Source organism: Schistocerca serialis, chromosome 2 (genome assembly GCF_023864345.2).
Source record: "Schistocerca serialis cubense isolate TAMUIC-IGC-003099 chromosome 2, iqSchSeri2.2, whole genome shotgun sequence".
Classification (NCBI taxonomy): Eukaryota; Metazoa; Arthropoda; class Insecta; order Orthoptera; family Acrididae; genus Schistocerca; species Schistocerca serialis.
In genome coordinates this window covers 415,072,912-415,086,693 of record NC_064639.1, presented here as the reverse complement: position 1 = coordinate 415,086,693, position 13,782 = coordinate 415,072,912, and the positions used below count along the sequence as shown (strand labels likewise).

The 13,782-nt window shown below is 38.2% G+C and overlaps 1 protein-coding gene across 1 annotated transcript in view; it reads left to right on the top strand.

Moving 5' to 3' along the window:
• LOC126457260 (regulating synaptic membrane exocytosis protein 2) overlaps nucleotides 1–13,782 on the top strand; it is a 1,246,504-nt gene that overhangs the window by 989,879 nt on the left and 242,843 nt on the right. Inside the window, exon 21 of the mRNA XM_050093425.1 lies at nucleotides 1,150–1,364. Within this exon, the coding sequence (XP_049949382.1) occupies nucleotides 1,150–1,364 (215 nt within the window). The remainder of the gene's footprint in view (nucleotides 1–1,149; nucleotides 1,365–13,782) is intronic.

Below are 13,782 nucleotides of genomic sequence, written 5' to 3'. Positions count from 1 at the left end.
CTGTTATTTCCTGCTATTAAAGTTTATGGGATTTGCCATTCTTTATTACATAATTTTATGTTATAGTCATAAAATAGATTAAAATAAAGTGTAGTTTCTATGCAGATTTCATATTTAGTGTTATTTTGTTTTAGTGAGATTGTCTTCTCAGATTTAACAATTTTGTTTAGTAGATATCAATTTTTTCATCAGTAAATTTTTCAATGAACTACTGCTTTCGAAAACATCAGAGATGTCTTGCAGTAAGTGGTAAATTATCGTACCTGAAGTGGTTAATTATCACTGAACAGCCATTTAATAACAGATATTCTGCTGTGATGGGTAGTGTATTTTAAACCCTATTATTAATCAATAGTAGCTTGAGAACAGGTTTCTATACACTACACAGAAGCAATATTGATTAGTAGACTGGTGCATAAATAGTTATGGTCATTATTGCTAACCTTCCAAGCTTTTATTCTTCACTGGAGAGCATGCTCATATGCTCCATGTATATACTGTGTTACTGGGACCCAAACAAACTACAACATCAGAAGAGAGAGTGTAATGTGCACCTTGTATATGCAATATAAAAGAGATCAAATTTAGGAAGCTGATCAACAGCTATTTTTATGTGTCTTTCTGTTGATCAATATTTCTTCTGTAAAGTAAATACAGAGCTGTCATCATACCATTGCTTGTCTTCTGTTTGCCAGTATCATCATCATAATAAATTCATCTATATTTATTACTTTGTCCACCAACATAAAAGTCACTTGTTCAACAAACAGATTTGGTCATCTGCATCATAGACGTTTGTAATGTTTTTCTTATATTTTTGCTACAGCATATACAGGTGACATTGTCACATTTGTTGTGATTCATTACAATTGCTCTTATGAACACTTTTATCCTGAGGGCTATAGAGTGAAACTTGTTGATGTAGAAATAAGTCAAGGAGATTACTGCAAGGAATTGTATGAGTCCCTAACAGTTAATCTCAACCAAAACATAAAAACGATCATTATAATAACCTGAATCTTTTTAAATTTTTCATTAGAACACATTCCATCTAAAGATTATGAGTGCAACACATCTAACAGGCATAGGAGTCATTTTTCTTTTATAAATCAGATTATATGTTACAACAGTTACTGCAACCACTGACAGGTGGTCACCCTCCTTCAGGCTGGCGCAAGATGGTGGTCAGCTGTCGGATTTCATTGATGGCCTTGGTCCAGGTCAGCTTGTTGGCCGGCAAGTGCTAGGAGCACCAGCACTGGGGGATATACAGCTCAGCATGTGCTATCAGAAAGGCTACCTGGAGGTAGAAGTTATACGAGCCCGTGGATTGCAGGCTAGGCCTGGCTCAAAGGTGTTGCCAGGTATGTATTCATGTAGTTCTTCTATATTATGTACAATGTGTTGGGTATTATATTGTGTATAATGTTCTTTAATTGTAATGTCAACAACTTAACCAAAGTAAAGAATCTATGTTGTAATTCCGTTCACCAGTTTAAGAACTTTGTCATTCAGAAAATCGCAGTGTGCATTATACCATTCATTAAATACAATACAATTGCTGCTGAACCCACAAGATTTTCTCTACCATTTTTACTAGCCAAGTCAGTTTCTTCATCTTTTACTTTTTATAAATTTATTTTTCCGAAGGTGCTTCTACTCTTCATTCTACAGGTACATATTAGATTCATATTACAAACCATTTACTAGGTGTTACATTGTGTACAATCTTCAATCAAAGAGAAATCTCAAAATATTGACCAGCATAAAGAAGCAGTGTGTCACTTCTGTTAATGTTTTCTTTTGAAACTGCCATTTGAAAAATCACCGTGCATGTCATACATGTACTAAATGTGGTAGACCTGTTACTGAAACCACAACGAACACTGTGTTTAGTTTTCTAATCCAAACCATTATGATATTTCAGTTATCTCCACAATTTTTAATTAAAATAATTTTTATTTACAGACACAAACGTATTTCTGTTTTCAATTGCTGGTTCTGACCCTCCCAGATACCCACTTCCAGATTAGTGTGCAACACAGAACGACCATATGTTGTCTTTCTCTACAGTTCATAAGTCTGGGGATGAGAAATGATGTGGCTAGAAGCAGCATTCTGAAAACATAAATATTATTGTGTTCATAAATAAAAACTATTTTTACATATGTAATAGTCACTGTTATCTGCAAATCAGACAAAGTGCTTCTCTGTATTTTACTTGTCTTTCTTTTGAAAGATTGTTTCTATTATGTGTTCCAGAGTACTCATACTATCAATTTTCCCACATGCTTTAATATAATTTTTTGTTCATGTGGTATTCTCCCGTTTGACTACAATTTTGTCTATTTAATGTATCTTTTCTCAAGCATCATCTGCTGGCTACCATGTACCATTCATCCAGGATAAAATAAACTTATCTGCAGTTGAGTCACACAGACAAAGATTTGAGTCACCATTAATACTTCTTTGTGTGTATTCTGCAAATATGTATGAGAAAGCAGAATGATTTAACTGACATGTAGACATCAGTGCAACTAATATAAAGTTTTCTCTGTTGAAAAGGTTTCATATACGAAATGTGCATTGTTGAAGTTGTGTATTTTTTAAAATCATGTAGACAACTGTGTGATACATTTTAACATTGCTTCATGTCACAGACACTGACGCTTCTCATAATACTCTACAGCAGTGGTTTTCAAAGTGTGCACCAGCGTACACTAGTGCACCCTAGAACATTTATGGGTGCACCCTGTAATGTTTTAGGAAAAAATGTGGCCAAATATAAAAGGACATATGGCTACTCAATTTTATCCATTTCACAACAGGTATAATATGGAATGACTCCTTACATTTTGTTGAATAGATCAGTTTGGTTAAGGAAAAAGGGTGGCTTATTCTCCCTTAGTGTTGACAGTATTTGGAACATTTTATGCCGACTGTCTTCACTCTTCCATTGCTGCTACTCTTAGCTATCTAACAGTAGTGGCTGTTTGGGAACTGGACAAAGGTATTACAAAATAAGGAGTGATGATAAAGCCACTGCTGGCCCATCGAGGTCATCCCTTACACCACCAAGAAATGTTAGGAATTCTAGAGAAAGTGTAATTCACAGTGGGGTGGAAAAAATATTTATTCAGATGGCAGAATGCTGTAGTTTGGAGAAACAGAATGGTCAGACAATTGTCACATTGCTACAACCATAACATTATGCAGTTGTGGGAGTGATTAATTCATTTAATAATGAATGTAACTGTATTTATAAATGTAACATTTTATCCGTGGTCAAGTTTAGTGTGGCCAACACACTACTTATTTGATATGTCGTAAAAAACTTGCAGTCCAAGACTGCAACCATGGACTGCAAGTTGCATGCTTCATGGTCACTCATAATTAATAAATGGCTCAAAGGCCATTTTCTTCCTTCCTTGCACTAGAACTGCATGACAACAGCCTTACCTTAATTTCACAATTTTTGGTGGAAATAATGTGCTTTTAGTGAACTCTTTTTAGTTTTGTGTGTAAAATATAACTATCTTAGTCACTGGTCGGTACCTGGTGCACAAGCACCCATGGATGACTAACACTGGTCACGAAATTTTCCTAACCATCTCCCCTCTTACCACGCTTTGTTCTGTAGGTGCCGTGCAAATTATTTTCACATGCCTCGTTCTGTGCCTTCTTTCCATAACGAAGTCTCTTGACTCCTTTTGGATTTCTAAAAAGAAGAATATGTGTCGATATATAAAAGGCTTTGAACATTTTACTTCAAGTTTTGAAGTCATGTTTATGTGAATTAGGATTTTCTGCCCTCACCACAATTAAATATGAAAGGAGAGGAACTCTTCAGTGTATCGACAAGGAAATGAGAGTTTTTCTTTCAAATATATCTCCAAACATTGAAGAAATTGTGAGGACACATCTGGGCTCATGTTTCTCATAAATTCTAGAAAGAGTAGACGTAAGGTACATTTCATTTGTATTGCTTATTACTTTTCTCTATAATTTGAACTAATCGTTAGTTTTATTGCATTATTTCATTTCAATATCTTTCACCTAATAGTTTCTCTTGCCTTTCGTCTTGAAAGGGTAGCAGGCAACATGGCACTCAGCCATCACATTTGGGTTACAATCATGCTTCATGAATCTTTCACATTTTTTTTATACAAAAATTATTTGTTCATATTGTGATTTTTCATTAATATAATTTGTATTTTCTGCAGTTTGGATGCGAAATTCAAAATAAAATGACTTAATTGTTATTTTATCACAGTATTTATTTCCTGTATTGACTGTTGTAAAATATTCCTCAGAAATGTGTATATAGTGTGCCCACAATTATTTGCAGCGCATTACATTTGCCCGAAGTTCAAAAAGTTTGAGAACCACTACTCTACAGTAAGCTTATGTGCTATAAGTGAAGATGTGCTGTCCTGAAATCAGGTCTGCTCATTACCGGAGTAATACCTAATGAAAAAATTATTTTTTAATGATGGATACTAGCTGGTTCAAGCTGCCAGAGATGGCGGTCATGTGTGCATGAGGTGTGCTTTTTTTGTGTGAATGAATGGTGTGTGTCTCTCTTTTTTCTGATAAAGGCAGTGGCTGAAAGATTATGTGTAAGTGTCTTTTAACTGTGCCTGTCTGCAACATAGTGTTATCTTTATGGTAAGTAGCAGTCAATCTTTTCCTACATTAAATATATAAAAAAAAAAAATCCTATCCAAAGCAAATATAGCCAAAAACTGATACAGCTTCTGGTCTAACAGTTACACAGTAAGAAATAAAGTGAAAGAGAAAAGAAAGAAGTAATGACTGAAGTAATATTTTGTTTAACATTTCATCAGTTGTTCTGTGAGGTGTAACATGGAGTGGTCTGACTGTAATTTTAAATTTGCTCTTATCAAATGCTAGCACACTGTCTCAAAAATTTCACCACCTCACCCAATAAAATATCTGAGGTGTTTTGAGTTGTAAATGAATGATAATGTAACCTAGGCAAGAGGTTTCAATCATATACTGACTGCAAAAGAAAGTGCTTGAGATGTATATGGGCTTATAGGTGGACATAAACACAAAATATCAGCATTTAGGGATAGGAGGAGCAATTGTGGCAGTTTCATCACCACATGCAAAAATAAATGAAACATGCAAATTAATACTTCAAACTAACAAGCAGTTCATGCATATACAATTTATTTTATAGATTAGTGTGGCGTCTTCTGTCATCGTCCAGCACCATGACATGGGCGAGTGTTTGAAAGTACAGTGCCACGAAACTTTCCTGCTGGATGCCAGAGATGCTGTACACAAGCGACATTTGTTATATGATTTACTCTTTGATTGTTGATTTCTGTTCCACATTCTACTCCTTGGTGAAAGTGTGAATCCAAGTGTGTTAGATATGGAGTAATTTACCGTACTGAACTTTTCTCACACCTTCACATAAGTTATTGATTGCAGTGTGTTATTAAACCGCAGGGTTTTGTTAATAAATTATTACATCAAGCTGAGACAGCCAATCGTGGTAATTCAAACCAATACTGACAATTAGTATTAACAGCATTAACCTCTTTATTTTATTTTCCTTTAAGCTTACACTTTGAGCTTAGGTGTTCATCCTGATCACCAAAACAACAATAGTTGTGTGAAATATATTGTCTGATACACTTGTTTCCATGAGAAACATGAAGAAAGTTCAGATGGGTGAGTTGACTGTGTCATTGTTACTTGATGTAAGTTTTATGTTGTTGCAAGATGATGAAAGACCTCTTCAAGGATTACATTTGAAGTGTCATAATTATGATAACCAATTGGGTAATGTCTTAAAGCAGTTCTCTAACCCTGCCACATTCATCAATAATTTTTCTTCCATTAGATGGCACATTAAATGATTGTACATCAGTTGTAGCAATTTGAATTGTGCATGAATTCTGTCCAGGTTAAAGTCTGCTGTATATATTATATAATTTAAGGATTTGGGTGAGGAGGTGTAACAAGTATCTCTTTAAGATGGGATAGCCACTACAGATCCTCTTGGTTGGGCCCTTTGACAACTCTCATTCAGAAGAAGGTAACTAATTTCAAATAGGTCTTTTGTAAATCTTTGTTTTTTTACTAATTATTCATGAACAGACAATGCATTTGTGTATTTTAATCTTGCAGGTAATTTCCTTGGCTATGAGATATTTAAATCTTTCAGATTCTCAAGTTATAGAATTGTCTTTATCTTTTAGTGCATCAGCTGCTTCCACCTGTCCTAACATTCACAAGAGTTGCTTTTGTAATGCCCACAGCAATTTGACTCTGACTGCACTAAAATTTACATTCTATAGATATCTGACTAATTCTTAAACAGTTCCATAGCAAGTGTGATACAAAATTACCCTCAGACTTTTTGAGCCACTTCATGTGGCCCCGCAACATTATCTTCTGTCTTCATATACAGAAAATAATGAAACTAACAGTAAGAAAGAAACAAAAATACATTTACATCTTAAACATGAAACCACAAGAACATGGCACACTACCCACGTTTAGTTAAGCTGACAGAGACAGAACTACACTAGAAAGAAAAAATGCTCTTGGTAAAATGGTTGAAACACTGTACCAACATCAAAGTAAACAACCAATACATAGCAAATTTCATAACTGAAACTGAACACATCCTTACACGTGAAGAACAACAAAATAATTGTGAAATAAACATATGACTGACAAGAGAATTAGTAAGAAAAGAAAGAAAAGGCATAATAAAACAAACACAGCAAGCGCACAATAAGAACTACCAAACAGAAGCAGTGACCATGAAAAGGTTTAAACAACAACATACTAATAACAAGAGTGGAAAAGAGAAATGTAACAGTACTCATGGACAAAGAGCAATACATCACAAAAACCAAGGAATGCATAAATACCAGCACCATACAAAACCTGAAGTCAGATTCAACTACACAATTCCAGGCAAACCTGAAACAAACATTTAAAAACATTGAACATGTGCTCATGGACAAACATAAATACTACATAACACAAAAAAACCACAAGTACCAATGCTCCACAGTCAACCAAAGATACATAAACATGGTATGCCAGTGAGAGCCGGTATTAACTTTAATAAAGCCCTAACATACCACATAGCCAAACATCTCCAAAAGTTAATTACAAAACACTATAAAATAGAAAACAACAGAACCATGATAAACACAAAAAACATAATAGAACACATCCTGAACTTACAGGCACTACACACAGCATCACTAATTTCATTCAACATAGAAAATATGTGTAACACCATCCCTGTCACAGAAACAATAGCAATCATAGAACAAAATCTCACATCCTACAGCAACCCCACCACAGAAGCAATAAAAGAAATAATAAATATGCTCTGACTGACAACCGAACAAAACTACTTTCAGTTCAAAAATGATTATTGTCTACAAAGTGATGGAGTGCCCATGGGATCCCCAATATCAGGAATATTAGCAAACATTTTCATCAGTCATCTAGAAAATCAGATATTTGGAAAGATAACCACTAATGAAAGTTTCAAAATCACGCATTGGTACAAATATGCAGATTACATTATTTGTCTTGTAGATGAGCCAATTGAAAAAATTGATGAACTCCACTCAGAAATCAACAAAGCACATCAGAACATAAAATTCCCACTTGAAAAAGAAAAAAAATTCAAATAAATTTTCTTGGCATAACAATAAAAAAGAAACTGGCAAACATACATTTAACACTTTAGAAAACCAACAGCCACAGATACAATAACACATTCCACATCTAATCATCTGCACAACCAGAAGCTTGCAGCATTAAGACATTTGTTATATAATTGAACAGTCTCCCACTCAACAAGAGAAACTATGGAAAAGAAAAGAGTATGATACACATGTAGTTCACAGGCTCAATCAAAAAATAAAAACACAAATATGAAACAAACACATCACTTCCAGATTACAAGAGAACTCACAAGCTGCAAACCTACAAACACACACAATGACAAGATTACACGGAAAAGAACCAGATGGTAAACTATGGCTTACACACATAAATTAACACTCAGAGTTGCAAACATCCTAAAGAGATAGGGATTCCAAATAGCATATAAGACTGGGCAAACCCTCCAATCACACCTAAGCCAACCAACTATCAAGAGGGATACATTCCAGTGATCAGGAATATATAAACTTGAATGTCAAAGTTATGAGGCAGTATACATAGTCATGACATGCAGGAATTTAAAATGTGGTACAAAGAACATATCAGGTGTTGGAAGTATGAAACAAACCATTCCACATTTGCAGAACATTTAAAACACCATAACCACCATTTTACAAACATGGAACAAGAAATGAAAATAATGAGAATAAACAGCCCTGACAAACATCTTATACAAATCAAGAAAACTTCCACATTCAGAGAGCCTTTGCTGAAAACAAACATGTGATAAATGAGCAAACACACATCAGTACAGGCTCCCTACTACACTTAATAAAAGAAATGATAAGATAAAAATTGTCCCTCTCTCTCTCTCTCTCTCTCTCTCTCTCACACACACACACACACACACACACACACACACACACACACACACACACACACACAAAGCTCACCAAAGTAAATATTATATAACACCAAAACACATACATACTCACAAATGCATACACAAACAGATCACAGATACTTTGAAAATTACACTCAAAAGTTGGCAATAGCATTCGATCTTTAGCAAAAACATCTGACAGTTGGCAGCACAAACCAAAACATTACAACAAAACATGTGTTCAGCTCCTAGTGCTGTGAAATGTGGGAAAAAAGACCCACTTTACCATACTCAATTTTGTGGAAAATGATGCTAGTTTAATTTACGTATTTTCACTCATTATTGTCCTGTAGAAATATCCTCTTTAGTACTGCAACTACAATAAGTGAAGTAATTATTTAACAACATGAACAAATAGCTGCAAAAAATTTATTTCTATTTGACATGGCTGCTTCCACAGGTGGCCCTGTCACTGATGGTGTAGGACAAGCCTATGACAGGACTGGAATGAGAATTGCTGGGTGAGATGAGTGGACAGGTCTTTCACTTGGATCTTCCCAGGAATATGGATATGATCCCTATTCCAAGGGGTTGGGATTTAGTGTGACATAGGGATGGACTAGGATGATGTAGAGCTTGGATGGGTGATGTAATGCCACTTTAGGATGGATAGGAAGTGTCTTGAGCATGATGTCCCTCATATGAGGGCATGTTGATAGGTACCCAAAGCCCTTATGAGGAAGTGGTTCAGTTGCTCCAGTCTGGAGCGGTATTGGTGATGAACAGGACACTCCTTCGTAGCTGGCTCTTGAGGGTGGTGGGAGGATCTGGGGTTGAGGGAAAATAACTTGGGAGATCTGCTTGCAGAGTAGGTCAGGGGGTAGTGCCTGTCTGTGAAGGCCTTTCTGAGACCTTCAGCATATTGAGTTAGCGAATTCTTCTCACTGCAGATGCTTTTTGGCCAGGCTACGTGGGAGGGTTTCTGTGGTGTGAAAGCGATGGCAGGTGTCAAAATACAGGTATTGTTGGTGCTTGGTGGGTGTAATGTGGGCAGAGGGGTGGATGAAGCCATCAGAGAGGAGGAAGTCAATATCCAGGTAGATGGCAATCTGTGTTGGTCAGGACCAGGTGAAGCAGACGGGTGAGAAGGTGTTGAGGCTGCAAAGGAATGAAGATAGGTTGTCTTGGCCCTGAGTACAGATCATAAAGACATGATCAATGAAACTTAACCAGACCAGGGGTTTTGGATTTTGGGAGGCTAGGAAGGTTTACTCTAGATTCCCCAAAAACAGGTTGGTATAAAAGGGTGCCTTGTGGGTGTCCATGGCTGTCCTGCATATCTGTTTGTATACCTTCTTTTCAAAGTAGAAGTAGTTGTGTATTAACATAAAGTTAAAGTGAATGAGGTAGTATGTTTGGAGTCTGAAGGTCATTGGAAAAGTTAGTGTTCAGTAGCAGCAAGACCATGAACATGAGGTGTGTTGGGTTATAGAGAAGTGGCTTCAAAAGTGATGAGTAGGGATCCAGGAGTTGAAGGGATGTGGGTGGTAGAGAGTTGGTGAAGGAATTGGTTGGTATTATTGATGTGGTTGGCTAGATTTTTGGCAATTAGTTGTAGGTGTTGGTCAATGAGGACCAAAATTCTTTAACTGGGGTACAATGGGGCACATGGATTGTTGAGTTTGTGGATTTTGGGGAGCATGTAGAAGCTGGATGTGTGGGATGTCATAGGGGTGCTGAAGGAAATGTATTCAGTTAGTGGAGGAGTGTTCTGGGAAGGACTTAGTGGAGTGTTGGTAGGGAGTTTTGAGAGATGTAGCAAGTTGAAAAGGTCAGCTAGGCAGGGTCTGGGTGCTAGAAGTGGTTGATGTGGAGGAACACTGTGCATAGGATTGGGGTTGGACAGTGATGCCCCAAGGTGGCAGTAAGATGACAGAAGGCTGGATAACTTATGGAGGTCATGTCTGGAATTCTGTTTCAACTGCTGGGGAGCAAGGGATTCATTTTCAGAAATGATATGTATGTAGTAGGGGTTGTACAGTAGCAGCGTCTTGTGTATGGAGCAGAGGTGGTTCTGGGGCACCTGTGCCATGCAGATGTGTCTTTTCAGTACGAGATTTTGAGAACCTAGGACTGGCAGAAGCTGAAGCATTGAAGGTCTTTGTGAGAGGAATGGTAGGCTCCAGAGGAAAAAAAATTGTGGTTAAGCTGTTGGGGCAGTGGGTGCAGGGGGGGATTGGGGGTGAGGGGAGGGGGTTGGGTGGCAGGATTCCATGGTTTAGGTAGCGTTTAAGGAATATGATGTGGACTCACGTTTAGCCAGGGAGAGGGATATGTTTTTTAATTAGTACAAAAAGAAGGAGCACAATGGGAAATGGAAATGGGTAAATGAAGGTGTTAGTTGGTTGTAAGTGGAGCTGGATAGTGGAAAATATGTGTAAAATATGCAAAGGCATGTAAAACCATGCACAAATGTGTAAAAATACACAACAGCATGTAAAAATATACTCAAACACGTAAAAATATGCAAAAACACATGAAGCTAGGTAAAAAATGCACAAATATGTAAAAAAACGTACAAAAACTTGGGAGAGAATGAACTGATGAGGTATGGAAGTAGTATGTTTCGATAAGTGAATAGAGGGGGAAAGAATAAAATGTGAAAATACATGAGGATGGAGGAGGAAATGTGATCAATAGGAATAATTATAATTATTGGTGGGAAGAATCTGGGGCATGAGATGCTGCACCAACAGCCCCTGAGGTCACATAGCAGTGTGTTGTGCATGGACAGGATTGTTGATTCTGTGTGGCTTGGAAGTTAAAGTGTATGGGAAGATGATGAAAAAACTCAAGAAAAAGAGAAAAAATGGACACTGAGAAGAATAATACATTAGAAAATTGGTTCAAATCGCTCTGAGCACTATGGGACTTAACGTCTAGGGTCATCAGTCCCCTAGAACTTAGAACGACTTAAACCTAACTATCCTAAGGACTTCACACACATCCATGCCCGAGGCAGGATTCGAACCTGTGACCGCAGCGGTCGCGCGGTTCCAGACTGTAGCGCCTAGAACCGCTCGGCCACCCCAGCCGGCAATACATTAGAGAATAGTAACAAATGAAAACACAAGATTACAGGATGGAACAAAAACTGTTAGGTAAAAATTAAACAATGAAAACTCCCAACTGGAATATCAACAATATTAGGAAAAGGATAGATTGCTACTCACCATATATATGATACATTACATTGCACACAGGCACAACAAAAAGACTGTTACACATTTAGCTTCCAGCCAAAACCTTCTTCAGAAAAGAAAACACACACACACACTAGGAAGCAGATTTCAAACACACAAATAACCACCATCCCTTCCAGCTCGAACAGGCATGACATTGTCTCAAAGAACAAAAGTAGTAATCTGGAATGGGGCAGGGATAGCAAGGTATCAATTGTGTGTGTGTGTGTTGGGGGGGGGGGGGTGTCTGGCAGAGCATGGGGGACCTAAATGGAAACAAGACAAGACTGCCAGGTGTAGCATCAGAAGGCTGTAGGACAGGCTATTTGGGGGAGGGGGGGTGGGGATGCGAAAGATGGGTGAATGAGTTGGCAAAGGGTAGCACAAAATGAGGATAAGGGGATGTGAGAAGGGAGAAGGTGATAGGACTGAGGGGGCATAAACTGTTGGGTGGAGCCTGTGGGAATGGTAGGTCACCATATGTTGAGGCCAGGATAATTTCAGGAGCAAAAAATGAGTTGTAAGGATAACTCTAATTTGCAAAGTTGAAATATGATCCCTAAGCCAAGTAGTTGAGATTAGGAGTAGCATAGGGATTGACTAGGATGTTATGGAGTTCGTGTGGGCAATGGAAGACCACTTTAAAGGTGTGGGAAGAATCCTGGGTAGCATATCCTTCATTTCAGGGCATGATGATAGATCATCAAAGCTCTGACAAAGGATGTGGTTCACTTGTTCCAGTCTGGGGTGATATTATGTGATGGTCTGGATACTCCTTTGTAGCTGGTTTTTGGCAGTGGTGTGAGAATTCTGGCTGTGTAAGGAAAAGGGTGTAGGAGATCTGTTTGCAAACTAGGTCAGGGGGATAGTTCTTCCTGTGAAAGCCTTGGTGAGACCATCAGCATAATGAGCTGGAGAGTTCTTGTCACTTCAGATAAGCTATCCCCAGGTCGACAGACTGTATGGCAGCAACGTTTTGGTGTTGAAGGGACAGCAGCTGTTGAAATACAGGTACTGTTGGTGGGTGGTGGATTTAGTGTGGAGAGACAGTTGAACATAGCCATCAGAGGAGGAAGTCAACGTCCAAGAAGATGGTACATTGGGTTGAGGAGGTCCAGGTGAACTGGATGGGAGAAAAGGTGTTGAGGTTGCGAAGGAATGAGGCTAGAGTGTCCCAGACTTGAGTCCTGATCATAATGATATCATGAACAAAACTGAACCAGACCAAGGATTTGGTGTTTTGGGAGGCTAAGAAGGTTGTAATGGCTCTGAGCACTATGGGACTTAACATCTATGGTCATCAGTCCCCTAGAACGTAGAGCTACTTAAACCTAACTAACCTAAGGACATCACACAACACCCAGTCATCACGAGGCAGAGAAAATCCCTGACCCTGCCAGGAATCGAACCCAGGAACCCGGGCGTGGGAAGCGAGAATGCTACCGCACGACCACGAGCTGCGGACAGGCTAAGAAGGTTTTCTTTAGATGGCCCATAAACAGGTTGGCACAGGAAGGTGCCACGCAGGGCCCATGGCTGTGCCATGAATTTGTTTGTATACCTTCTCTTCAAAGGTGTAACAGTTATGTGTTAGAACAAAGTTAGTAAGTTGAATGTGTTTGGAGCCTGAAGGACATTGGACAATATAGTATTCACTAACAGCAAGACCATAATCATCAGGAATGGTTGTGTATAGGGAAGTGGAGTCAGCAGTGTCAAGTAGTGCTCCAGGAGCTAAAGGAATGGGAATGGTGGAGAGATGATGTAGGAAGTGGTTGGTATCTTCAATATGGGAAGCTATATTTTGGGCAATTAGTTGGGAGTGTTGGTCTATGATGGAAAAAATTCTATCAGTTGGAGCACAACAACCAACTACCACAAGACACCCAGAAATGGTGAGTTTGTGGATTTTAGGGAGCATGTAGAAAGTGGATGTGCAGGATGTAATAGGGGTGAGGAGAGAAATGCATTCAGGGATGGATT